Genomic DNA, 24,352 nt, shown 5'->3' on the forward strand with positions numbered 1-24,352 from the left:
TGTCTCTCCCTCTTCTCTGTCTCTCCCTCTTATCTGTCTCTCCCTCTTCTCTGTCTCTCTCTCTTATGTCTTTCCCTCTTCTCTGTCTCTCCCTCTTCTCTGTCTCTCTCTCTCCCTCTTCTGTCTCACCTTCTCTCTCTCTTCTCTGTCTCTCCCTCTTCTCTGTCTCTCCCTCTCTGTCTCTCCCTCTTCTCTGTCTCTCCCTCTTCTCTGTCTCTCCATCTTCTCTGTCTCTCCCTCTTCTCGGTCTCTCCCTCTTCTCTGTCTCTCCCTCTTCTCTGTCTCTCACTCTTCTCTGTCTCTCTCTCTTCTCTGTCTCTCCGTCTTATCTGTCTATCCCTCCTCTCTGTCTCTCTCTCTTCTCTGTCTTTCCCTCTTCTCTGTCTCTCTCTCTTCTCTGTCTCTCTCTCTCTTCTCTGTCTCTCTCTCTCTTCTCTGTCTCTCCCTCTTCTCTGTCTCTCCCTCTTCTCCCTCTCCATCTCTTCTCTGTCTCTCTCTCTTCTCTGTCTCTCTCTCTTCACTGTCTCTCTCTCTCTTCTCTGTCTCTCTCTCTTCTTTCTCTCCCTCTTCTCTGTCTCTCCCTCTTCTATGTCTCTCCCTCTTCTCCCTCTCCATCTCTTCTCTGTCTCTCTCTTCTCTGTCTCTCTCTCTTCACTGTCTCTCTCTCTTCTCTGTCTCTCTCTCTTCTTTCTCTCCCTCTTCTCTGTCTCTCCCTCTTGTCTGTCTCTCCCTCTTCTCCCTCTCCATCTCTGCTCTGTCTCTCTCTCTCTCTTCACTGTCTCTCTCTCTTCTCTGTCTCTCTCTCTTCTTTCTCTCTCTCTTCTCTGTCTCTCCCGCTTCTGTCTCTCCCTCTTCTCCCTCTCCATCTCTTCTCTGTCTCTCTCTCTTCTCTGTCTCTCTCTCTTCACTGTCTCTCTCTCTTCTCTGTCTCTCTCTCTTCTCTGTCTCTCTCTCTTCTCTCTCTCCTTCTTCTCTGTCTCTCCCTCTTCTGTCTCTCCCTCTTCTCTGTCTCTTTCTCTCTCTGTCTCTCTCTCTTTCTCTCTCTGTCTCTTTCTCTCTCTGTCTCTCGCTCTCTCTTCCTCTCTATATCTCTTCCTCTTCTCTGTCTCTCCCTCTTGTTTGTCTCTCTCTTCTCTCGCTCTTGTTTGTCTCTCTCTCTCTCTCTCTCTCTCTCTGTCTCTCTCTTTCTCTCTCTGTCTCTTTCTATCTCTGTCTCTTTCTCCCTCTCTCTCTTCTCTGTCTCTCCCTCTTCTCTGTCTCTCCCTCTCCCTCTTCTCTGTCTCTCCATCTTCTCTGTCTCTCCCTCTTCTTTCTCTCTCTCTCTCTCTCTCTCTCTCTCTCTCTCTCTCTCTCTCTCTCTCTCTCTCTCTCTCTCTCTCTCTCTCTCTCTCTCTCTCTCTCTCTCTCTCTCTCTCTCTCTCTCTCTCTCTCTCTCTTTCTCTATGTCTCTGTCCCTCTCTGGGCCTCTGGGAGTGATGTGCTTTTGATGTGTGTTTGGGTATGCAGGAGAGGCACACACACAGTGTGTGGATGGTTCTGAGAGCATACTCTAAATATCTATATTTTGAACATTTATGTACAGACACATGCACACAAACACACACGTACTGCACTCAGAGGGACTACCACGAACTGGTCAATACTTCATAGGCGTTCTTCGCTGTCAGCGTGCGGCACAGACCGAGTCTCTCTTTTCTCAATTGTCCTGCTGCCCTTTTAGTCAGCGATTATGAGAGATGGCCAAAGTCATGTTTCTTCTGGAGGCCATAGTAAAGCGTATTTGATGAGGAGGACCTTGTCCTTCAGGAGGAGAGAAAGATTAGGAGTCCCTCAGGGAGAATGTCAGTAGTCTGGCTGCATCTAGAACGGTGCATTGGGTCATATGAAGTGTGTAATGTATGTAGTGTCGTTATCCGCAGCCTGGAGGATCATTTGATTGTGTTTGACAAGGTAAACAAACAGATGTGTGTCCCTAATGTTTGAGCACCCTATCCCCTTCACTTTCTAGGAGGGCCAGTATACACTTACAATACATCATGTAATCCCTAAATCTCTCTGTTATCCCCCTGACTGGCTTATCTCCAGCATTCACCCCATGATCTCCTGGTGAGCTATGATCTTATTGGATCCCTCCCTTACAAGCCACGACCAACAGGATCGATGACGTGATTTGATTGAATGAAATGCTGTACCCTGTGATGGACAATACATACACACTGCTTTAATAATACAGTAGTCAGAGAGCACCAGAGAAGCACAGTGTTGTAGTTGGAAGGTCGGGGGAATTCGTCAATGCAAATTGAGCAGCTGATGAAACCTCGTCCCAAACCGAAAAGAGGATCAATATGTCCAATGGTCATCAGTTAAAAGAGGCACACCCCTCCACTGTGTCCGACAGATTGTGGGGTCACACTCTTTACATCAAAGCCACAGTATGTAGCCATTTTGGCCCCCAACTACTTTCACTTTTTAAATAAATGATACCATTTGAAAGCCTAAAATGTTATTTTTAATAAGCCGATGAGGAAGTGATCTATCACGGCTGTGGTCATTATCTATCTAATGAATAATTAGAGCAGCCATTGGGAATGAGTAAATTAGAAGTGTCTCATCTTCTTAGCAGGGATATCAGACTCTAAATGTCAATCAGGCCGAGGACAGGCACAGAGCAGATGTCCGACCATGTCTGTGTTTTTTGGTTATTTATTAGGATCCCTATTATCTGTTGCTCATGCAGCATCTACTCTTTCTGGGGTCCTGTGTGACGTGCTGCTGTCTGGATCAGAGACTCTGAGCCATTGTTCGACATTCCCTTTAAGATGGTCCATACACACTGACTGGTACAGCAACAACCCTGCACTTTGCCGGGGGAGACCCTGTTAGGTGTGTGTGAGCGTGGATGACTCACACACACACAGAAACATGGGGGGTTGCTTGTGAGCCTCTACCCCTCAGGCCTAGCTTTATCAGACCGTTCATTGTAGGGAGTGCAGTTCATCTGTAATGTCCTCACATGGACTATGTGCTTTGTTCAGATATGCTCTCCTTATGTTGGGCATAGATGTGCTTTAGTTAGGTATTCTTTACTTCAAAGGTCCTCCTGATGTGTTGTAGACTTGCTGGAACTGTACAGAAATGTACCTCCTGTAGTATCTACGCCTCCATGAGGTTAGACAAGGCATATGGAACAGTGTTGTAACATTGGCCCTCTCCTGATGCAAGCTGTTTTATGTTATAGACAGAGCTGTAAATGTACAGCTGTGTTTGGAAAAACATCAATGCCCCCTTCTGGATCATGGTGGCATAAGAGTCCCCCCCCCACACACACACACACACACGCACGCACACACACACACACACACACACACACACACACACACACACACACACACACACACACACACACACACACACACACACACACACACACACACACACACACACACACACACACACACACACACACACACACACACCACAGTTTCTTAACCAATACAGAATATGGAAGTGTATCGTATTGTTTGATCAGCTGATGTATAGATTGATCTGATGGCTGATTGTGTGGTTTCGTAGAACCGCCAGCTGCTGAAGGACAGCTTCATGGTGGAGCTGGTGGAGGGAACCAGGAAGCTCCGCCATGTTTTCCTCTTCACCGACCTGCTGCTCTGCGCCAAGCTCAAGAAACAGATCGGAGGGTAAAATAGTCTTCCCATCGTTCTGTCTATGTTCAACTCTTCTTTTCTTCTAACATATTCCAGGACATGTCTGTCTTCAAGATGCTAGGATTTCTAATCATATCACTTCCTCTCTCTCTCTCTCTCTCTCTCTCTCTTTCTCTCACACACTCTATCTTTATCTCCATCCCTCCCTCTCTGCAGGAAGAGTCAGCAGTATGATTCCAAGTGGTACATCCCTCTGTCAGACCTAACCTTCCAGAACACAGATGAGTCTGAGCCTCTGCCCATCCCCCAGGTCCCTGACGAGGAGCTGGACGCCATGAAGGTCAAGATCTCCCACATCAAGAGTGAGATCCAGAGAGAGAAGGTATGTCACAGACAGTGTACACACACACACAGACTCACACGCATGCATGCATACGCACACACACACATACCATAGTATGTTAATGTAGTTGACAGGTCTTTTGACACGTGTATTTTCTTCTGTCTAGCGAGCCAACAAAGGGTCGAAGGTGATTGACAGGTTGAGGAAGAAGCTGTCGGAGCAGGAGTCTCTTCTGCTGCTCACCTCCCCCAGTATGGCCCTCAGAGTACACAACAGGAACGGCAAGGTGAACCCCTGTCTTCCTCTTCATCACCCTCATCATCATCAACAACAAGCTATCATCACCATCACTATCACCCTCTACATCATTACAATCGCCATCATCATCTTTGATAGACTGTATATGATTGTATTGTATCTAAGTGTGTGCTGTGTTTCAGGGTTACATGTTTCTGATGTCTTCAGACTACGAGCGCGCTGAGTGGAAGGAGACGATCCAGGAACAGCAGAAGAAATGTAGGTGGCCCTCAGTATTCTACTGTGACTAAATCTCTTCAGTATCACCCTGTAAGCAATGAGTGTTTGAGTAAGGAGCAGCCATTGACTCAGGTTAGATGATAGAAGATGCCCAATAATCTGACCTGTAGTCCATTGTGTAAATTGAACCAACCAATTGAAACCACTAATATTTGCTCACATGCAGCATTAACATACACACTGTACTGCGACATACTGTGTGGGTGACTCTGACCCCTGACCCCTGACCCTGTGTTTGTATGGTCCCTCTCCCAGGCTTCAAGAGCTTCTCCCTGACCTCCATGGAGCTACAGATGTTGACCAACTCATGTGTGAAGCTGCAGACTGTCCACCACATCCCACTCACCATCAACAAAGAAGGTCAAGGTACCAGATGTTATTCAATGTTCTGCTCTGACTGCTGGCCCAGAGTTTTTCTGTCAGATGTATCAACTATGTGCTCTGAAGTGGAGAAAGACCATATCCAAAGACCAAATAGGAACAAAATGAAGTTATGGTTGTCAGAACAGTTTGCAGTTTGTAAATGTTTGTAGTTCGTGGTCTCTTTTTTATCTTAGTCTGTAATTCTATTTATTAAGGATCCCCACTACTCTTCCTATACAGTGTAGAACACCTGTCACAACACATTTAGTGTGTTCCCTCAGGCCACTACTCTACTATCACATACAGTGCCTTGCGAAAGTATTCGGCCCCCTTGAACTTTGCGAACTTTTGCCACATTTCAGGCTTCAAACATAAATGTATAAAACTGTATTTTTTGTGAAGAATCAACAACAAGTGGGACACAATCATGAAGTGGAACAACATTTATTGGATATTTCAAACTTTTTTAACAAATCAAAAACTGAAAAATTGGGCGTGCAAAATTATTCAGCCCCTTTACTTTCAGTGCAGCAAACTCTCTCCAGAAGTTCAGTGAGGATCTCTGAATGATCCAATGTTGACCTAAATGACTAATGATGATAAATACAATCCACCTGTGTGTAATCAAGTCTCCATATAAATGCACCTGCACTGTGATAGTCTCAGAGGTCCGTTAAAAGCGCAGAGAGCATCATGAAGAACAAGGAACACACCAGGCAGGTCCGAGATACTGTTGTGAAGAAGTTTAAAGCCGGATTTGGAAAAAAAAATATTTCCCAAGCTTTAAACATCCCAAGGAGCACTGTACAAGCGATAATATTGAAATGGAAGGAGTATCAGACCACTGCAAATCTACCAAGACCTGGCCGTCCCTCTAAACTTTCAGCTCATACAAGGAGAAGACTGATTATAGATGCAGCCAAGAGGCCCATGATCACTCTGGATGAACTGCAGAGATCTACAGCTGAGGTGGGAGACTCTGTCCATAGGACAACAATCAGTTGTATATTGCACAAATCTGGCCTTTATGGAAGAGTGGCAAGAAGAAAGCCATTTCTTAAAGATATCCAAAAAAGTGTCGTTTAAAGTTTGCCACAAGCCACCTGGGAGACACACCAAACATGTGGAAGAAGGTGCTCTGGTCAGATGAAACCAAAATTGAACTTTTTGGCAACAATGCAAAACGTTATGTTTGGCGTAAAAGCAACACAGCTCATCACCCTGAACACACCATCCCCACTGTCAAACATGGTGGTGGCAGCATCATGGTTTGGGCCTGCTTTTCTTCAGCAGGGACAGGGAGGATGGTTAAAATTGATGGGAAGATGGATGGAGCCAAATACAGGACCATTCTGGAAGAAAACCTGATGGAGTCTGCAAAAGACCTGAGACTGGGACGGAGATTTGTCTTCCAACAAGACAATGATCCAAAACATAAAGCAAAATCTACAATGGAATGGTTCAAAAATAAACATATCCAGGTGTTAGAATGGCCAAGTCAAAGTCCAGACCTGAATCCAATCGAGAATCTGTGGAAAGAACTGAAAACTGCTATTCACAAATGCTCTCCATCCAACCTCACTGAGCTCGAGCTGTTTTGCAAGTAGGAATGGGAAAAATTTCAGTCTCTCTATGTGCAAAACTGATAGAGACATACCCCAAGCGACTTACAGCTGTAATCGCAGCAAAAGGCGGCGCTATAAAGTATTAACTTAAGGGGGCTGAATAATTTTGCACGATGTTGAGAGGGACAAGGCACAGCCCAATTTTTCAGTTTTTGATTTGTTAAAAAAGTTTGAAATATCCAATAAATGTCGTTCCACTTCATGATTGTGTCCCACTTGTTGTTGATTCTTCACACAAAAAATACAGTTTTATATCTTTATGTTTGAAGCCTGAAATGTGGCAAAAGGTCGCAAAGTTCAAGGGGGCCAAATACTTTCGCAAGGCACTGTATTTACAATACAGTATCCATGTGTACGTGTGTGTAGAGTGTTTGTCTTATCATGTGTACATGTGTCTGTGCCTGTGTGTGTGTCTCTTCACAGTCCCCACTGTTCCATAAGGTGTATAGATTCTTTTCTATTTTTTTTTACCCCTTTTTCTCCCCAATTTCATGGTATCCAATTGGTAGTTAGTCTTGTTTCATCGCTAAAACTCCTGTACGGATTCAGGAGAGGTGAAGATCGAGAGCCGTGCATCCTCCGAAACACGACCCAACCAAGCCGCACTGCTTCTTGACACAATGCCCGCTTAACATGATAATAAATGATAATAAATTGTCAGGACCGTAACCCTCCCAATCCAGAGTACCTTGTAAATAGGTGCGCCCGACAAGGACGGGAGGGGGGAGGGAAGACGAACGGGGTGCGAAGAAAGGGCTTAACACAGGGATGGAAGAATCCGAAGATGGAGGCTAGGGTCGCACAGCGACAATTGACGACCTGGGAGACACGGAACGGACCAATGAAATGGAGTCTTCCGGAAGCCAGCCGCACCAATGTGTCGGAGGAAACACCGTACACCTGGCGACTGTGTCAGAGTCCATTGCGCCCGGCCCGCCACAGGAGTCGCTAGTGTACGATGGGACAAGGACATCCCTGCCGGCCAAACCCTCCCCAAACCCGGATGTCACTGGGCCAATGGTGCGCCGCCCCATGGGTCTCCCGGTCGCGGCCGGCTGCGACAGAGCCTGGACTCAAATCAGGATCTCTAGTGGCACAGCTAACACTGCGATGCAGTGCCTTAGACCACTGCGCCACTCGGGAGGCCGAAGGTGTATTTTTATCGGTTTTATTAATCTGATTCTACTGCTTAGATCAGTTACCTGATGTAGAATAGAGTTACTGTGCGCCTCCCATAATCTGTTTTGGACTTGGGGATTGTGAAGGGATCTTTGGTGGCATGTCTTGTGGGGTATTTATGGGTGTCCGAGTTGTGTGTTCTTAGTTAATCTCTCCTCCAATTTGAGCCATGAGAGATTTACATGCATATTATATTATTAATGTTAGCTCTCGGTGTACATTTAAGGGCCAGCCGTGCTGCCCTGTACTGAGCCAATTGTAATTTTCCAAAGTCCCTCTTTGTAGCACCTGACCATACGACCAAACAGTAGTCCAGGTGTGACAAAACTAGGGCCTGTAGGACCTACCTTGTTGATAGTGCTGTTAAGAAGGTAGAGCAGGGCTTTATTACGGACAGACTTCTCTCCCGTTTAGCTACTGTTGTATCAATATCTTTTGACCATGACGGTTTATAATCCGGGGTTACTCCAAGTTTAGTCACCTAAACTTGCTCAATTTCCACATGATTTATTACAATATTTAATTGAGGTTTATGGTTTAGTGAATATTTTGTCCAAAATACAATGTTTTTAGTTTTTGAAATATTTAGGACTAACTTATTCCTTGCCACCCATTCTGAAACTAACTGCAGCGCTTTAAGTGTTTTTACTCACTGTTGTAGCTGATGTGTCTAGTGTTGAGTCATCCACATGTGTAGACACACTGGCTTTACTAAAGGCCAGTAGAATGTCATTAGTAAAGATTGAAAAAAGTAAGGGTGCTAGACAGCTGCCCTGGGAAATTCTTGATTCTACCTGGATTATGTTGGAGAGGCTTCCATTAAAGAACACCCTCTGTGTTCTGTTATACATGTAACTCTTTATCCAATATGTTTTTCCAGCAGCAGACTATGATCGATAATGTCAAAATCCGCACTGATGTCTAACAAAACAGCTCCCACAATCTTTTTATCATCAATTTCTCTCAGCTAATCATCAGTCATTTGTGTAAGTGCTGTGCTTGTTGAATGACCTTCCCTATAAGCGTGCGGAAATACTTTTGACAATTTGTTTACTGTAAAATAGCATTGTATCTGGTTAAACACAATTTTTTCTAGAAGTTTACTAAGGGTTGGTACCAGGCTGATTGGTCGGCTATTTGAGCCAGTAAAGGGGGCTTTACTATTCTTGGGTAGTGGAATGACTTTAGCTTCCCTCCAGGCCTGAGGGAACACACTTTTAGATTGAAAATATGACAAACTGGAGTGGCAATATCATCCACTATTATCCTCAGTAATTTTCCAACCATGTTGTCAGACCCCGGTGGCTTATTGTTGAATGACAACAATCATTTTTTCACTTCTTCCACACTCACTTTACAGAATTCAAAATGACAATGCGTGTCTTTCATAATTTGGTCAGATATACTTGTGTATTATGTGTAGTGTCAGTGTTTGTTGCTGGCATGCCAAGCCTAAGTTTGCTAATCTTGCCAATGAAAAAAACATTAAAGTAGTTGGCAATATCAGTGGGTTTTGTGATGAATGAGCCATCTGATTTAATGATAGACCTGAGTTTGCCTTTTGGCCCAAAATGTAATTGAAGGTGGTCCAAAGCATTTGCTATCGTTCTTTATGTCATTTATCTTTGTTTTTGTGGTGTAGTTTAGTTTCTAGAGTGAAGAAAATATAGATATTTTGGGATCTTTATAGTTTCATTCAGCATTCCAATGTTGACATGGATCTACAGGTAATTGCCACTGACAAAATAAAGGAAACGCCAACATAAAGTGTCTTAATAGGGTGTTGAGACACCAGAACAGCTTCAATGTCACACCATTCTTCCATGAGAAATTCCATAATTTGGTGTTTTCTTGATGGTGATGAAAAACGCAGTTTCTGGCGCTGCTCCAGAATCTCCCATATGTTGTCACGCCCTGACCTTAGTTATCTTTGTTTTCTTTATTATTTTGGTTAGGTCAGGGTGTGACGAGGGTGATATATGTGTTTTTCCCCTGTCTAGAGTTTTTGTATGTTTATGGGGTTTTCCAGTCTAGGGGTTTTTATGTCTATGGTTGCCTAGATTGTTTCTCAATTAGAGGCAGCAGTTTATCGTTGTCTCTGATTGGGGACCATATTTAGGTAGCCATATGCCTTGGATAGTTTGTAGGTTATTGTCTATGTATAGTTTCCAGTGTCAGCACTTGATGTTTATAGCGGCACATTTGTTTTGTATAGTTTGTTGTGTTCTTCGTTCATTAAAAGAAGAATGTATTCTAATCCCGCTGCGCTTTGGTCTCCTCTATGCCACGAACGTGACATTTGTGTTCAGATCTGGTGACTGAGACACACACCATTTAAACCCACTATACTCCTTTGAGACCCCCTTTCAAAGTCACTGAGATCTCTTCTAGCCAGGGATGTCAAAATAATGGGCAACTGGGCATTTTATACATGACCCCTGGGCATGATGCCATGTTAATTGCTGAATTAATTCAGCACCTGCTTTCAGTATACATTGTATCCCTCATTTACTCAAGTGTGTCCTTTATTTAGTCAGTTTACCTGTATCTTCCATTCCTCTCTAAGCCTTCATCTCTCTTCCTTGTGTTTTTCCAGAGGATGAATCCCCTGGCCTCCATGGATTCCTGAATGTAATCGTCCACTCTGCCTCGGGCCTCAAACAGAGCTTGAGTGAGTGACCCTCCACCGAAAAGTGCCTCTACACTGTACATACTTTACAGGAGTAATAACACAGGCATTATGCTGCTCCCCAAATGCCACACTATTCCCTTTATAGTGCACTACTCTGGTCAAAGTTGTACACTATATAGGGAATAGGGTGAAATTTGAGACACCCTTACGCTAAGCTTACAGGGGCCACAGCTGTTCTGTAAAACTGTTCTGGTGTATGTCATATAATTTGTTAGAGGTCACTTCAACATATATTTCATGTGATTTTGTAATATTTAAAAAAACATTTTTTTTTAACCTTTATTTAATTAACCAGGCAAGTCAGTTAAGAACCAATTCTTATTTTCAATGACAGCCTAGGAACAGTGGGTTAACTGCCTGTTCAGGGGCAGAACGAATAGAATAACATTGTTATAAAATTGTTCTCATCAACAGTAGTATGTTTTACATTTATGACAGTTAATTTAAAGAGGGTATCATATTGAGATCACATAGAGAAGTTTTCCTGACCAAAATGGCAGATTGTTTTGTTGCTAGGATGCCAATGTCCATTCTACTGTTTTATTTAATTTTGTGTTATATTCTCATAGAGACCACTACTAGTTGTAGTCTTTTGGGTGAATCTACAGTTGAAGTCGGATGTTTACATACACTTAGGTTGGAGTCATTGAAACTAGTTTTTCAACAACTCCACAAATTTCTTGTTATTCACAAACTATAGTTTTGCCAAGTTGGTTAAGGACATCTACTTTGTGCATGACACAAGTAATTTTTCCAACAATTGTTAAGGCAGATTATGTCACTTATAATTCACTGTATCACAATTCCAGGGGGTCAGAAGTTTACATACACTAAGTTGACTGTGCCTTTAAACAGCTGTGCCTTTAAATTGTGTCATGGCATTAGAAGCTTGTGATAGGCTAATTGACGTCATTTGAGTCAATTGGAGGTGTACCTGTGGATGTATTTCAAGATCTACCTTCAAACTCAGTGCCTCTTTACTTGACATGATGGGAAAATCAAAAGAAATCAGCCAAGATCTCAGAAACAAAATTGTAGTCTGGTTCATCCTTGGGAGCAATTTCCAAAAGCTTGAAGGTACCACGTTCATCTGTACAAACAATAGTATGCAAGTATAAACGCCATGGGACCAAGCAGCCGTCATACTGCTCAGGAAGGAGACCCGTTCTGTCTCCTAGAGATGAACGTACTTTGGTGCGAAAAGTGCAAATCAATCCCAGAACAACAGCAACGGACCTTGTGAAGATGCTGGAGGAAACCCGTTCAAAAGTATCTATATCCACAGTAAAATGAGTCCTATATCGACATAACCTGAAAGGCCACTCAGCAAGGAAGAAGCCACTGCTCCAAAACCGCCATAAAAAAAGCCAGACTACGGTTTGCAACTGCACATGGGGACAAAGATGGCTCTTTGTTTTAGAAATGTCCTCTGGTCTGATGAAAAAAAAATAGAACTGTTTGGCCATAATGACCATCGTTATGTTTGGAGGAAAAAGGGGGAGGCTTGCAAGCAGAAGAACACCATCCCAACCGTGAAGCATGGGGGTGGCAGCAGCATGTTATGGGGGTGCTTTGCTGCAGGAGGGACTGGTGCACTTCACAAAATAGATGGCATCATGAGGCAGGAAAATTATGTGGATATATTGAAGCAACATTTCAAGACATCAGTCAAGTTAAAGCTTGGTTGCAAATGGGTCTTCCAAATGGACAATGACCCCAAGCATACTTCCAAAGTTGTGGCAAAATGGCTTAAGGACAACAAAGTCAAGGTATTGGAGTGGCAATCACAAAGCCCTGACCTCAATCCTATAGAAAATGTGTGAGCAGAACTGAACAAGCGTGAGCGAGCAAGGAGGCCTTACAAGCCTGACTCCGTTACACCAGCTCTGTCAGGAGGAATGGGCCTAAATTCACCCAACTTATTGTGGGAAGCTTGTGGAAGGCTACCCGAAAAGTTTGACCCAAGTTAAACAATTTAAAGGCCATTCTACCAAATGCTAATTGAGAGTATGTAAACTTCTGACCCACTGGGAATGCGATGAAAGAAATAAAAGCTTAAATAAATCATTCTCTCTTCTATTATTCTGACATTTCACATTCTTAAAATAAAGTGGTGATCCTAACTGACCTAAGACAGGGAATTTTTAATGGGTATAAATGTCAGGAAACAACTGAGTTTAAATATATTTGGCTCAGGTGCATGTAAACTTCAAAACTGTAACTGTATCTCCTCTTCTTCTCTCAGATCTGTACTGCACGTTAGAGGTGGACTCCTTTGGCTACTTTGCGAACAAAGCCAAGACGCGGGTGTATCGCTATACCACAGAGCCCAAATGGAACGAGGTAAGAACTTGTACTGGTATTACCAGACATATGCAGAGTACAGTATCTGCATTTTCTGGGTACTACCAAGACCAAGACATCTGGTGTTGTGATGTAGTAGTGTCTTAATGAGAAAGCCATATGGCCTCTTCAGTAAGGAGGTAACGGCAGAGAGCACATAAACACACCCACACAACGTCGTCACGTATTACGGTGCTGGATGTCAGAGCCAAACACAAAGTGCTTGTGCGTCATGAGAGCTATGAGAGCGCACACAACAGTTCTAAAACACAATTGGTGAATTTGTTTATCTGCAGCAGGAATTTTCCATCAGGCCCAAGGAACTGCTGCTGCTTCTGCTGCTAAATTACATTGCTCAACAAAGTGGAAATAGTGTTAGCTAATGAGGAGCTTCTGATGATGACTCATGTCTGTGGAAATGTTAATGGAATGTGTTGTGGCCGCTAACCGTGTGGGAAACATATGCAGTGTTTTCTTTTACATAACTAACGGTAATCTCCGTCAGCTGTGCTGTCTGCTGTTGACAATACGTTCACATTTACAGCACTTAACTGATAACGTGTACACTCTTTGAAAAAAGGTGCTATCTAGAACCTAAAAGGGTTCTTCGGCGGTCCCCATAGGAGAAACCTTTGAAGAACCCTTTTTGATTCCAGGTAGAACCCTATTGGGTTCCATGGAACCAAAAAGGATTCTATATGGAACCAAAAAGTGTTCTCCTATGGGGACAACCGAAGAGTTTTCTAAGAGTGTGCAGATCGACCTTATTGAGCGTCTTTTGGAAGAGACTTTCATGCCATCCTCATTGAAAGCCGTATAACGACTAAAAGCTGCATCTCTGCCTCCGTCTGCTCTCTTATTTGAGTAGATGGGCATCATCCTCACCAGTCCTGAAACCTCTAATTCTTTACATTGGTCCTTCGAGAAATGACTGTAAAGCTACTTTAGGCAGTCTGGTTTCTGTGGCATTTTCTCTCATAACATGTCTGTTTTTTTTCTCTTTCTCTCTCTCTCATTCTCTCTGTCTCTCTCTTTCTGTTTCTCTTTCTGTTTCTCTCTATCTTTCTCTCTCTGTCTCTCTCTCTCTCATTCTCTATCTCTCTCTTTCTGTTTCTCTCTCTTTCTCTCTTTCTGTTTCTCTCTCTTTCTCTCTTTCTGTTTCTCTCTCTCTCTCTTTCTCTTTTTCTGTTTCTATCTCTCTCTCTTTCTCTTTTTCTGTTTCTATCTCTCTCTCTTTCTCTTTTTCTCTCTCTCTCTTTCTCTTTTTCTCTCTCTCTCTTTCTCTTTTTCTGTTTCTATCTCTTTTTCTTTTTCTGTTTCTGTCTCTCTCTCTGTGTCTTTCTCTCTCTCTCTCTCTTTTTCTGTTTCTGTGTCTTTCTCTCTCTCTCTCTCTCTCTCTCTTTGTCTCTCTCTCTCTCTCTCTCTCTCTCTTTTTGTCTCTTTCTCTCTCTCTTTGTCTTTCTCTCTCTTTGTCTTTTCTCTCTCTCTCTCTTTGTCTTTCTCTCTCTCTCTCTCTCTCTCTTTGTCTTTCTCTCTCTCTCTCTCTCTTTGTCTTTCTCTCTCTCTCTCTCTCTTTGTCTGTCTCTTTGTCTCTCTCTCTCTCTCTCTCTTTGTCTCTCTCTCTCTCTCTCTCTCTCTCTCTCTCTCTCTCTCTGTCTCTCTCTCTCTCTCTCTTGTCTGTCTCTGCTCCAGGAGTTTGAGATAGACCTGGAGGGCTCTCAGACCCTGAGGCTGCTGTGTTATGAGAAGAGCTACAACAAGACAAAGCAGAACAAAGAGGACGGAGACCGCACCGACCGCATCATCGGCAAAGGACAGATCCCGGTACGTCATCACCTTCACGCTGTTATGTCACCATAGTAACAGCCTGATGACGTTATTTACATTTACATTACATCTCTCTGGTCTGGTTATGGTTATGACAGTGTGGTGAGATTGTGGTCTGAATGTCCTAGATGTGGACTAAACACTGCTGAGTGCTCAGCTGATTTAATTAATGAATTAGCTAATTATGTGAGTAGTAGAATAGACTGTCTACAGTGATTAGATGTGTAAATTGCAGACTTAGAACCTGCAAAAAGGCATCCAATAGGTAAATAGCCCTGACTAGCTCTAGTCATAACCCAACTGAGCTTCAGAACCAGATAGTTGAGCCAATAACCCGTGAAAAGCTGTAGAGAGACCGAGGACAACACATGGATTGGGTCATGATCAGGAGCTAAGAGTTGAGTGAACTGCTCTTCTTTGCTTTTATTTATTTAGGTTTTTTTGCTTTGAGAATGTATGTTAGAGGGTACAGTATCAGCCCATCTTGACTGTGGTTGAATCAGGGTCCATAAATAATGTGTTCTTCCTGTAAATATTATGTGCCTATGAGTCTGTCCCAAGGGTAACCAGATCTGGTGTGTGTGTGCGTTCAAGTCTTTTTGCATGTGGGCAGTGAGAGATGGAATGCTGGATAGGGCCTGGTAGGATTTTTGTACATAGACCTTCATGTTTCAAGGAAAGGCAGGTGAATAAAGACATTGGTTAGTGTATCTGTCACGGTTGTCGTCAGAAGCAGACCAAAGCGCAGCGTGGTGTGAATGCATCATTTTAATGGATGACGAAAACACAAAGTAAACTCAACAAAACAACAAACTGACAACCGTGACGCTAATAACCAATAGTTCTGACACAAACACTACACATAGACAATCACCCACAACCCACAATGACAAAACAGGCTACCTAAATATGGTTCCCAATGAGAGACAACGACTAACACCTGCCTCTGATTGAGAACCATATCAGGCCAAATACAGAAACAGACAAACTAGACATCCAACATAGAATGCCCACTCAGATCACACCCTGACCAAACAAAACATATAAACATACAAAGCAAACTAAGATCAGGGCGTGACACTATCAGATCCATGGAGCCTCTGCTTTGATCTGGTCCACATCCTGGGGGGGGGTGTAGTGTTCCCTATCCCCCCCATTTGGACAGGTGTGTGTGTGTGTGTGGGGGGTGTGTGTGTGTGTAAACCTTTCAGCATTCAGTGATGTCCAATAACAGACAGTTACCCGGCCAGGGGCAGTCTTGTAGGGTGTAGTTGCCCCCAAAAACGAGTTAAGTTTTGCAATTCCACAAGGTGTTAGTGTTGGGAAGATGTAGCTGATCCTGGATCTGTATCTAGGAGGAAACTATACCCTAGAGAAGTGGCTGGAGACAGATAGTGAGTTCTTCTCTGGTTTGTCAAAATCAATCAAACCAAATTGTATTTGTCACGTGCACCGAATACAACAAGATGAAGACTTGAAATACTTACTGCTTAGATGTGGATATAGATCCCCTCTAGTGGTTACCATGGTAACTGTGATAATTGCCATGCCAACTGTGATGGTGGTTCAAAAATGTGTAATCAAACTGTGTGAATGCTCATCAACACAAAGTCATCCCCTACCCCAGTCTGTACATACTGTACCATGTGTTTGCTTATGGATCACTGTGTTCTCTCATCCTCTGATGTATGTGCTATGTTGCTCAGTAGTCTTCTAATACATAGCTTCATAATGATGGAGAGAGACCAAGTCCCCCGGCGGTTCACACACAAACACACACAGCAGTAGGCCATGTTGCCAAAGCTGAGCAGCTTTGTATGAAAGCCCCAGCTGATGATTCAGATGAACTTTTCATCCAAACACACATACAGAGGGTGGGAATTTGGCACACTGGGATGGGCTCGCTAAGCAGGGTGTAGTGGGGGGAGGGGGGACACCCAGTGAAGAGATGGCTTGGTAGGGTTACTCAAGGCTTGGCTGGAGGCCACTGGGGGGATGGTACATTTTACAGCCTACACCAAAACTAACTTAAGCATAGGGATTAGCTGTAACTAATAGAGAAGAGAGGAGGAGAGAGGGAATAAAGGAGGAGGGGGGATAATGCAGAGGAGAGGGGAGGAGACCGAGAGAGGTGCATAAACAAGCGGTCGTCCTGTAGTGCAATCCACACCTGTGTGTATGAGGACGTACTTTAGCTTGTGATCCTCACACACTCCTCAGAGTGAGCGTGGCAGGTGTGTGTTGGGTGAAACGGCTTTCCTGGACCACTGGAGATCATTATCGACTGGGCCCTTTAGGCTACACACAGAGACAGGATACACACCTACAGAGACTACAGCTCTACTGACGGAGGAAATGAAAGAGAGAAAGAGGAACAAAAGAGAGAAAGAGAAGGAGAAAAGAATGAGAGGGGCAGTATGGGCCTGATAGGAGCATCTACCACCAACTCCCTCATACCACAGAACATGTACACTAGACAGAAGCCAACTGTGTAAAGAATATCTTACTAGTTTGGAGACTTTGTCAGTCTCTCTGCACAGAGAGCCATGACAGGTGAAGTAGTTGAGGAGATGGGATGCAAGGCAAGGCCTGCACTCTGTTGGCCAGACACAGTGTGGAGGGCACTATGGAGAGGGAGAGGGGACAGGAGGTCTCCAGCCCGGGGAGACCTACTGGGGGGAAGCCATGGGTCGAAGCCATGGAGGTGTGTACGCAGTGCCCTGCTGAGACGCATGGTAACCCCACTCACTGATAGGACAACTGATGTTCAATAGTTTGACAGGAACAAATAATATATACGGGGAGGGGAATTTGGCAACTGTGTGTGTGCTTGTGCGTGTGTGTGCATTGGTGATGTATTAGAAGGTAGCCTAATGTTGGTGTTTTCTTGTCTGTATGTGTGTTTGAGTCTGTTAGTGTCTCTGTGTATTGGTGTACTAACCAACCAACTGGTTTTGCTCCCTCCAGCTTGATCCCCAGACGCTCCTAGGCAAAGACTGGCAGAGAACGGTCATCCCCATGACCGGGGTGAGTGTGTGTGTGAGTGTGTCGGCACAGTTAAAAGGAGGAGTCTGTGTTTGTGCCATGCCATGCGATCCTATAAATGTTGGTTGTTACTTATCCTTAACTAATCTGCTTCTTATCTTTACTAACTAACCATCTGTTGTCATTGTAAACAGGTTTAAACTGTCATTTCACCCTTTCTCCCATTGCTCCAGATGGAGGTAAAGCTTTCTATGAAGTTTACCAGCCGAGAGTTTAGTCTGAAGAGGATGCCGTCACGGAAACCCATGGGCGTGTTCGGAATCAAGATTTCCACAGTGACCAAGTGAGTTCAATATTCCCCTCATATAAATATATCCTGAACATACTCTCTGACCACCGACAGTTGAAGTCGGAAGTTTACATACACTTAGATTGGAGTCATTAAAACTAGTTTATCAACGACTCCACAAATGTCTTGTTAACAAACTATAGTTTTGGCAAGTCGGTTAGGACATCTAATTTGTGCATGACACAAGTAATTTTTCCAACAATTGTTTACAGACAGATTATTTCACTTATAATTCACTGTATCACAATTCTAGTGGGTCAGAAGTTTACATACACTAAGTTGACTGTGCCTTTAAACAGCTTGGAAAATTCCAGAAAACAATGTTATGGCTTTAGAAGCTTCTGATTGGCTAATTGACATAATTTGAGTCAATTGTTGGTGTACCCGTGGATGTATTTCAAGGCCCACCTTCAAACTCTGTGTCTCTTTGCTTGACATCATGGGGAAAATCAAAAGAAATCAGCCAAGACCTCAGAAAAAAAATTGTAGACCTCCACAAGTTTGGTTCATTCTTGGGTGCAATTTCCAAACGCCTGAAGGTACCATGTTCATCTGTACAAACAATAGTACGCAAGTATAAACACCATGGGACCACGCAGCCGTCATTCCGCTCAGGAAAGAGACGCGTTCTGTCTCCTAGAGATGAACGTACTTTGGTGCGAAAATCGCAAATCAATCCCAGAACAACAGCAAAGGACCCTGTGAAGAAGCTGGAGGAAACCAGTACAAAAGTATCTATATCCACAGTAAAACGAGTCCTATATCGACATAACCTGAAAGGCCGCTCAGCAAGGAAGAAGCCACTGCTCCAAAACCACCATAAAAAAGCCAGACTACCGTTTGCAAATAAACATGGGGAAAAAGATTGTACTTTTTGGAGAAATGTCCTCTGGTCTGATGAAATAAAAATAGAACTGTTTGGCCATAATGACCATCGTTATGTTTGGAGGAAAAAGGGGGAGGCTTGCAAGCAGAAGAACACCATCCCAACCGTGAAGCATGGGGGTGGCAGCATCATGTTGTGGGGGTGCTTTGCTGCAGGAGGGACTGGTGCACTTCACAAAATAGATGGCATCATGAGGCAGGAAAATTATGTGGATATATTGGGGCAACATCTCAAGACAACAGTCAAGTTAAAGCTTGGTTGCAAATGGTTCTTCCAAATGGACAATGACCCCAAGCATACTTCCAAAGTTGTGGCAAAATGGCTTAAGGACAACAAAGTCAAGGTATTGGAGTGGCCATCACAAAGCCAGCTCTGTCAGGAGGAATGGGCCAAAATTCACCCAACTTATTGTGGGAAGCTTGTGGAAGGCTACCCAAAACGTTTGACCCAAGTTAAACAATTTAAAGGCCATTCTACCAAATGCTAATTGAGAGTATGTAAACTTCAGACCCACTGGGAATGTGATGAAAGAAATAAAAGCTTAAATAAATCATTCTCTCTTCTATTTTTCTGACATTTCACATTCTTAAAATAAAGTGGTGATCCTAACTAGCCTAAGACGGGAATTTTTACTACGATTAAATGTCAGGAATTGTGAAAAACTGAGTTTAAATTTATTTGGCTAAGGTGTATGTAAACTTCTGACTTCAACTGTATATGGTAACCATGCAGAAAGCCTGCTGTAACACAGCCAGAGAATCTCTCTGAGGAAAGGAGGAGGGAGGAGAGAAGGGAGGTAGAGGGACGGACAGGACACCCTGTGGCGATTGTGAGCCTTTCAATCCAGATAATCCCAACTCCATTTCCATGTCACGACTCACTCACTCCCACATGCACCAGCCCTGGTCAGGAACTATCTGTTCCCCTTCTTCAGTCTGATAAGAGATCACAAAAAGACTGGCAAAGCATCTTGCGAACCTCTGATATTTTTCCCAAATGGCACCCTACTCCCTATATAGTGCACCACTTTTGACCAGAGAGCTATGGGCTATGGTCAAAGGTAGTACACTATTTAAGGAGGAAGGTGCCATTTGGGACACTGCCTGAGAATAGCCAAGCAACAAAGGAGAGATTTGTTTGGTTTTTACAGAAGGGGGGTCCTTACTGGAAAATACACACAAGCTCTGAGGCCCTAGGCATACAATTAGTCTAGAATCATACCAGACACTAATACAGACCTGTACACTACACTTGCTTAGCGTAAATGAGGGAAATACCTCCCAGGTTGACCTAGTTCATGTATACTGAATATACTGTGTAAGTCTTTGAATCTTGAGTGTTTGTACTTTAGTCCTAAATCAATATAAACAATGATGTTACTCTTAACGTGCCTTTTTGCCTTGTTTGCCCCTCCACCACTTGATCTCCCTTTTGCTGCAGTTAGATAGATACAGAGTGGTCTTTTATGGTCTTGTAAGTAGTATTGGTTGTGGCTACTACTTTACTCTACACAGACTCTGAGTGTTCCTATGGTGCACACTTTGGTGATGCATACTTAGTGGTAGTGTCTATCTATGGAGAGACTGTCTTAATGGCCCTTGGCATGGGGCACTGAGCAGACACCTGGCAGGCGGTGTACCCATCCTCAGACAGTCCCTCAGTTGTCCCTCTGGCCTCACCTGGCATGGCCTGGTAGCATGCTCCACAGGGCGGTTGGCAGCAGCGGCACGGTCACTATGGGCAGTAGGCTCTGGGTACAGTGGGCAGTGGGCACACAGACAGACAGAGGGGAATGTGGGAGAGGGCAGTTGAGGTTAGGTTTGTTGCCAATGTTGGTGAGTGATGCTAATGAGGATTGCTAGTAACGAGAGGACTAATAAGGTTAAACAGCATGGCCAGTTAAGGCTGGAGTGACAGCATGTCACCAATAACACCAACAGAGAACAAACATCACTGCAGAGCTGCCGGCCAGTGCCAGCTCGACCTGCACGCTGTAGTCCGTGAACTCACAACAAAACACACAGCGGTAGTTGTGATAATAATAAACATGATAAAGTACGAAGTCAATGTGTGTTTATATTTTGCGTTCACATACGACAACAATGCAGCGACAGCCAGCAGTACACCTCATTGTCAGTGGGAATGTTTTTTGTTATTTTAATAATTGCTCACATATTTTTGATACTATTACATTTAAAGATGCAATTATTATGCAACTGTGCATCCAACAGAAAAATATCCGCCTGACTGTCAGTCTGTCTGTTCATGTCTGTCTGTCTGTCTGTCTGTTCATGTCTGTCTGTCTGTTCATGTCTGTCTGTCTGTCTATTCATGTCTGTCTGTCTGTCTATTTGTCTGACTGTCTATTTGTCTGACTGTCTATTCATGTCTGTCTGTCTGTTTCCCCATGCCAGACGGGAGCACTCCAAGGTGCCCTATATCGTCAGACAGTGTCTGGAGGAGATTGAGCGGAGGGGGATGGAGGAGGTGGGCATCTACCGAGTCTCAGGGGTGGCTACAGACATCCAGGTCCTGAAGGCTGCCTTCGACACCAGTGAGTACCAAGGCCTTACTTCCCACTGGCTCCCCCTCTTAATAAAGCCCTGGAAGTGGGAAAAGGCTACAGTATAGCATATGGCATACTCTCTGTGGACTTTCTGTAGCTTGTTGGAACCAGCCTAGATACAGTGGGGCAAAAAAGTATTTAGTCAGCCACCAATTGTGCAAGTTCTCCCACTTAAAAAGATGAGAGGCCTGTAATTTTCATCATAGGTACACTTCAACTATGACAGAAAAATGAGGGGGAAAAAATCCAGAAAATCACATTGTAGGATTTTTAATGAATTTATTTGCAAATGATGGTGGAAAATAAGGATTTGGTCGCCAACAAACAAGCAAGATTTCTGGCTCTCACAGACCCGTAACTTCTTCTTTAAGAGTCTCCTCTGTCCTCCACTCGTTACCTGTATTAATGGCACCTGTTTGAACTTGTTATCAGTATAAAAGACACAACCTCAAACAGTCACACTCCAAACTCCACTATGGCCAAGACCAAAGAGCTGTCAAAGGACACCAGAAACAAAATTGTAGACCTGCACCAGGCTGGGAAGACTTAATCTGCAAACGGTAAGCAGCTTGGTTTGAAGAAATCAACTGTGGGAGCAATTATTGGGAAATGGAAGACATACAAGACCACCGATAATCTCCCTCGATCTGGGACTCCATGCAAGATCTCACCCCGTGGGGTCAAAATGATCACAAGAACGGTGAGCAAAAATCCCAGAACCACACAGGGGGGACCTAGTGAATGACCTGCAGAGAGCTGGGACCAAAGTAACAAAGCCTACCATCAGTAACACACTACGCCGCCTGTGACTCAAATCCTGCAGTGCCAGACGTGTCTCCCTGCTTAAGCCCGTACATGTCCAGGCCCGTCTGAAGTTTGCTAGAGAGCATTTGGATGATCCAGAAGAAGATTGGGAGAATGTCATATGGTCAGATGAAACCAAAATATAACTTTTTGGTAAAAACTCAACTCGTCGTGTTTGGAGGACAAAGAATGCTTGAGTTGCATCCAAAGAACACCATACCTACTGTGAAGCATGGGGGTGGAAACATCATGCTTTGGGGCTGTTTTTCTGCAAAGGGACCAGGACAACGGATCCGTGTAAAGGAAAGAATGAATGGGGCCATGTATCGTGAGATTTTGAGTGAGAACCTCCTTCCATCAGCAAGGGCATTGAAGATGAAACGTGGCTGGGTCTTTCAGCATGACAATGATCCCAAACACACCGCCAGGCCAACAAAGGAGTGGCTTCGTAAGAAGCATTTCAAGGTCCTGGAGTGGCCTAGCCAGTCTCCAGATCTCAACCCCATCGAAAATCTTTGGAGAGAGTTGAAAGTCCGTGTTGCCCAGAAACAGCCCCAAAACATCACTGCTCTAGAGGAGATCTGCATGGAGGAATGGGCCAAAATACCAGCAACAGTGTGTGAAAACCTTGTGAAGACTTACAGAAAACGTTTGACCTCTTTCATTGCCAACAAAGGGTATATAACAAAGTATTGAGAAACTTTTGTTATTGACCAATACTTATTTTCCACCATAATTTGCAAATAAATTAATTAAAAATCCTACAATGTGATTTTCTGGATTTGTTTTCTAATTTTGTCTGTCATAGTTGAAGTCTACCTATGATTAAAATTACAGGCCTCTCATCTTTTTAAGTGGGAGAACTTGCACAATTGGTGGCTGACTAAATACTTTTTTGCCCCACTGTACGTGAAGTGAAATACAGTAATGAATACCGCAATCAGGCCGGTTCCATGAGGCTAACCTCTCTGTGCACTCCCTTGCAAATTCAAGTCTATTGGACTGACTACTGTAGAATCAATGTGCCTTACCCTGCTCTGTCCCTTAGGTCAACTTCCGATTATGGTGTTCCATTGTTGGGAATCATGGGTACATTTTTCATATGTCAAGTTTGGGTGCTTAACCCAGTTTATTTTCTTGTGTAGGCTTACTAATTCCTATGTTTGGGTGTGCTAGTGTTAGCATTTTGTGTATTTGTGTGCGTGTGTAGGGATGTTTGTGTGTGTGCACTCCTGTGTGGTGATTTCTCTGATTATGACATGTACAGCGTAGTTTGGGGGGCATGTTGCGTCCTCAGCCAATTTATTACTGCCAATGATCTGAGGTGCAGTGTGTTTTTGTGAATGGCAGAAATAACAGAGGCTGGCTGCCTCCCCATCCGCTGTTGCCATGGCTATACTTTACCTGTCTTTCTGAGCATTGCCATCTTTCCCACAGACAACAAAGACGTGTCTGTGATGATGAGTGAGATGGATGTGAACGCCATTGCCGGGACTCTGAAGCTGTACTTCAGAGAGCTGCCAGAACCCCTCTTCACTGACGACCTGTACCCCAACTTCGCAGGAGGCATTGGTCAGTCACAGACCGTTGACAGGGCCAACAGCCACTTATACAGGACCAGTCACAACCTACTCATTCCAGGGTTTTTCTTTATTTTTACTATTTTCTACATTGTAGAATAATCTAAACTATGAAATAACACGTGGAATCATGCAGTAACCAAAAAAGTGTTAAGTTCTTCAAAGTAGCCACCCTTTTTGCCTTGATGACAGCTTTGCACACTCTTGGCATTCTCTCAACCAGCTTCATGAGGAATGCTTTTCCAACAGTCTTCTAGGAGTTCCCACCTATGCTGAGCCCTTGTTGGCTGCTTTTCCTTCACTCTGCGGTGATTGTGGAGGCCAGATAATCTGATGCGGCACTCCATCACTCTCCTTGGTCAAATAGCCTAGAGGTGTGTTTTGGTTCATTTCCCAATTAAGCGCAAACCAGATGGGATGGTGTAACGCTACAGAATGCTGTGGTAGCCATGCTGGTTAAGTGTGCCTTGAATTCCAAATAAATCACTGACAGTGTCACCAGCAAAGCACCCCCACGCCATCACACCTTCTCTTCCATGCTTCACGTGCTAACCACACATGTGGAGATTAGATGTCGACCGATTAATCGGCATGGGCGATTAATTAGGGCA

General features: G+C 43.9%; 1 protein-coding gene across 1 annotated transcript in view; it reads left to right on the forward strand.

Annotated features, from left to right (window-relative positions):
* The window catches only part of LOC124049029 (breakpoint cluster region protein-like), a 154,171-nt gene that overhangs the window by 121,228 nt on the left and 8,591 nt on the right, over nucleotides 1–24,352 (forward strand). Inside the window, exons 9-20 of the mRNA XM_046370315.1 lie at nucleotides 3,574–3,695; nucleotides 3,879–4,044; nucleotides 4,172–4,291; nucleotides 4,446–4,521; nucleotides 4,798–4,908; nucleotides 10,306–10,380; nucleotides 12,647–12,744; nucleotides 14,437–14,568; nucleotides 17,539–17,598; nucleotides 17,790–17,899; nucleotides 21,206–21,345; nucleotides 23,599–23,733. Of these exons, the coding sequence (XP_046226271.1) occupies nucleotides 3,574–3,695; nucleotides 3,879–4,044; nucleotides 4,172–4,291; nucleotides 4,446–4,521; nucleotides 4,798–4,908; nucleotides 10,306–10,380; nucleotides 12,647–12,744; nucleotides 14,437–14,568; nucleotides 17,539–17,598; nucleotides 17,790–17,899; nucleotides 21,206–21,345; nucleotides 23,599–23,733 (1,345 nt within the window). The remainder of the gene's footprint in view (nucleotides 1–3,573; nucleotides 3,696–3,878; nucleotides 4,045–4,171; nucleotides 4,292–4,445; nucleotides 4,522–4,797; nucleotides 4,909–10,305; nucleotides 10,381–12,646; nucleotides 12,745–14,436; nucleotides 14,569–17,538; nucleotides 17,599–17,789; nucleotides 17,900–21,205; nucleotides 21,346–23,598; nucleotides 23,734–24,352) is intronic.

The sequence above is a fragment of the Oncorhynchus gorbuscha genome, linkage group LG11 (assembly GCF_021184085.1).
Source record: "Oncorhynchus gorbuscha isolate QuinsamMale2020 ecotype Even-year linkage group LG11, OgorEven_v1.0, whole genome shotgun sequence".
In the NCBI taxonomy this organism is placed as follows: domain Eukaryota; kingdom Metazoa; phylum Chordata; class Actinopteri; order Salmoniformes; family Salmonidae; genus Oncorhynchus; species Oncorhynchus gorbuscha.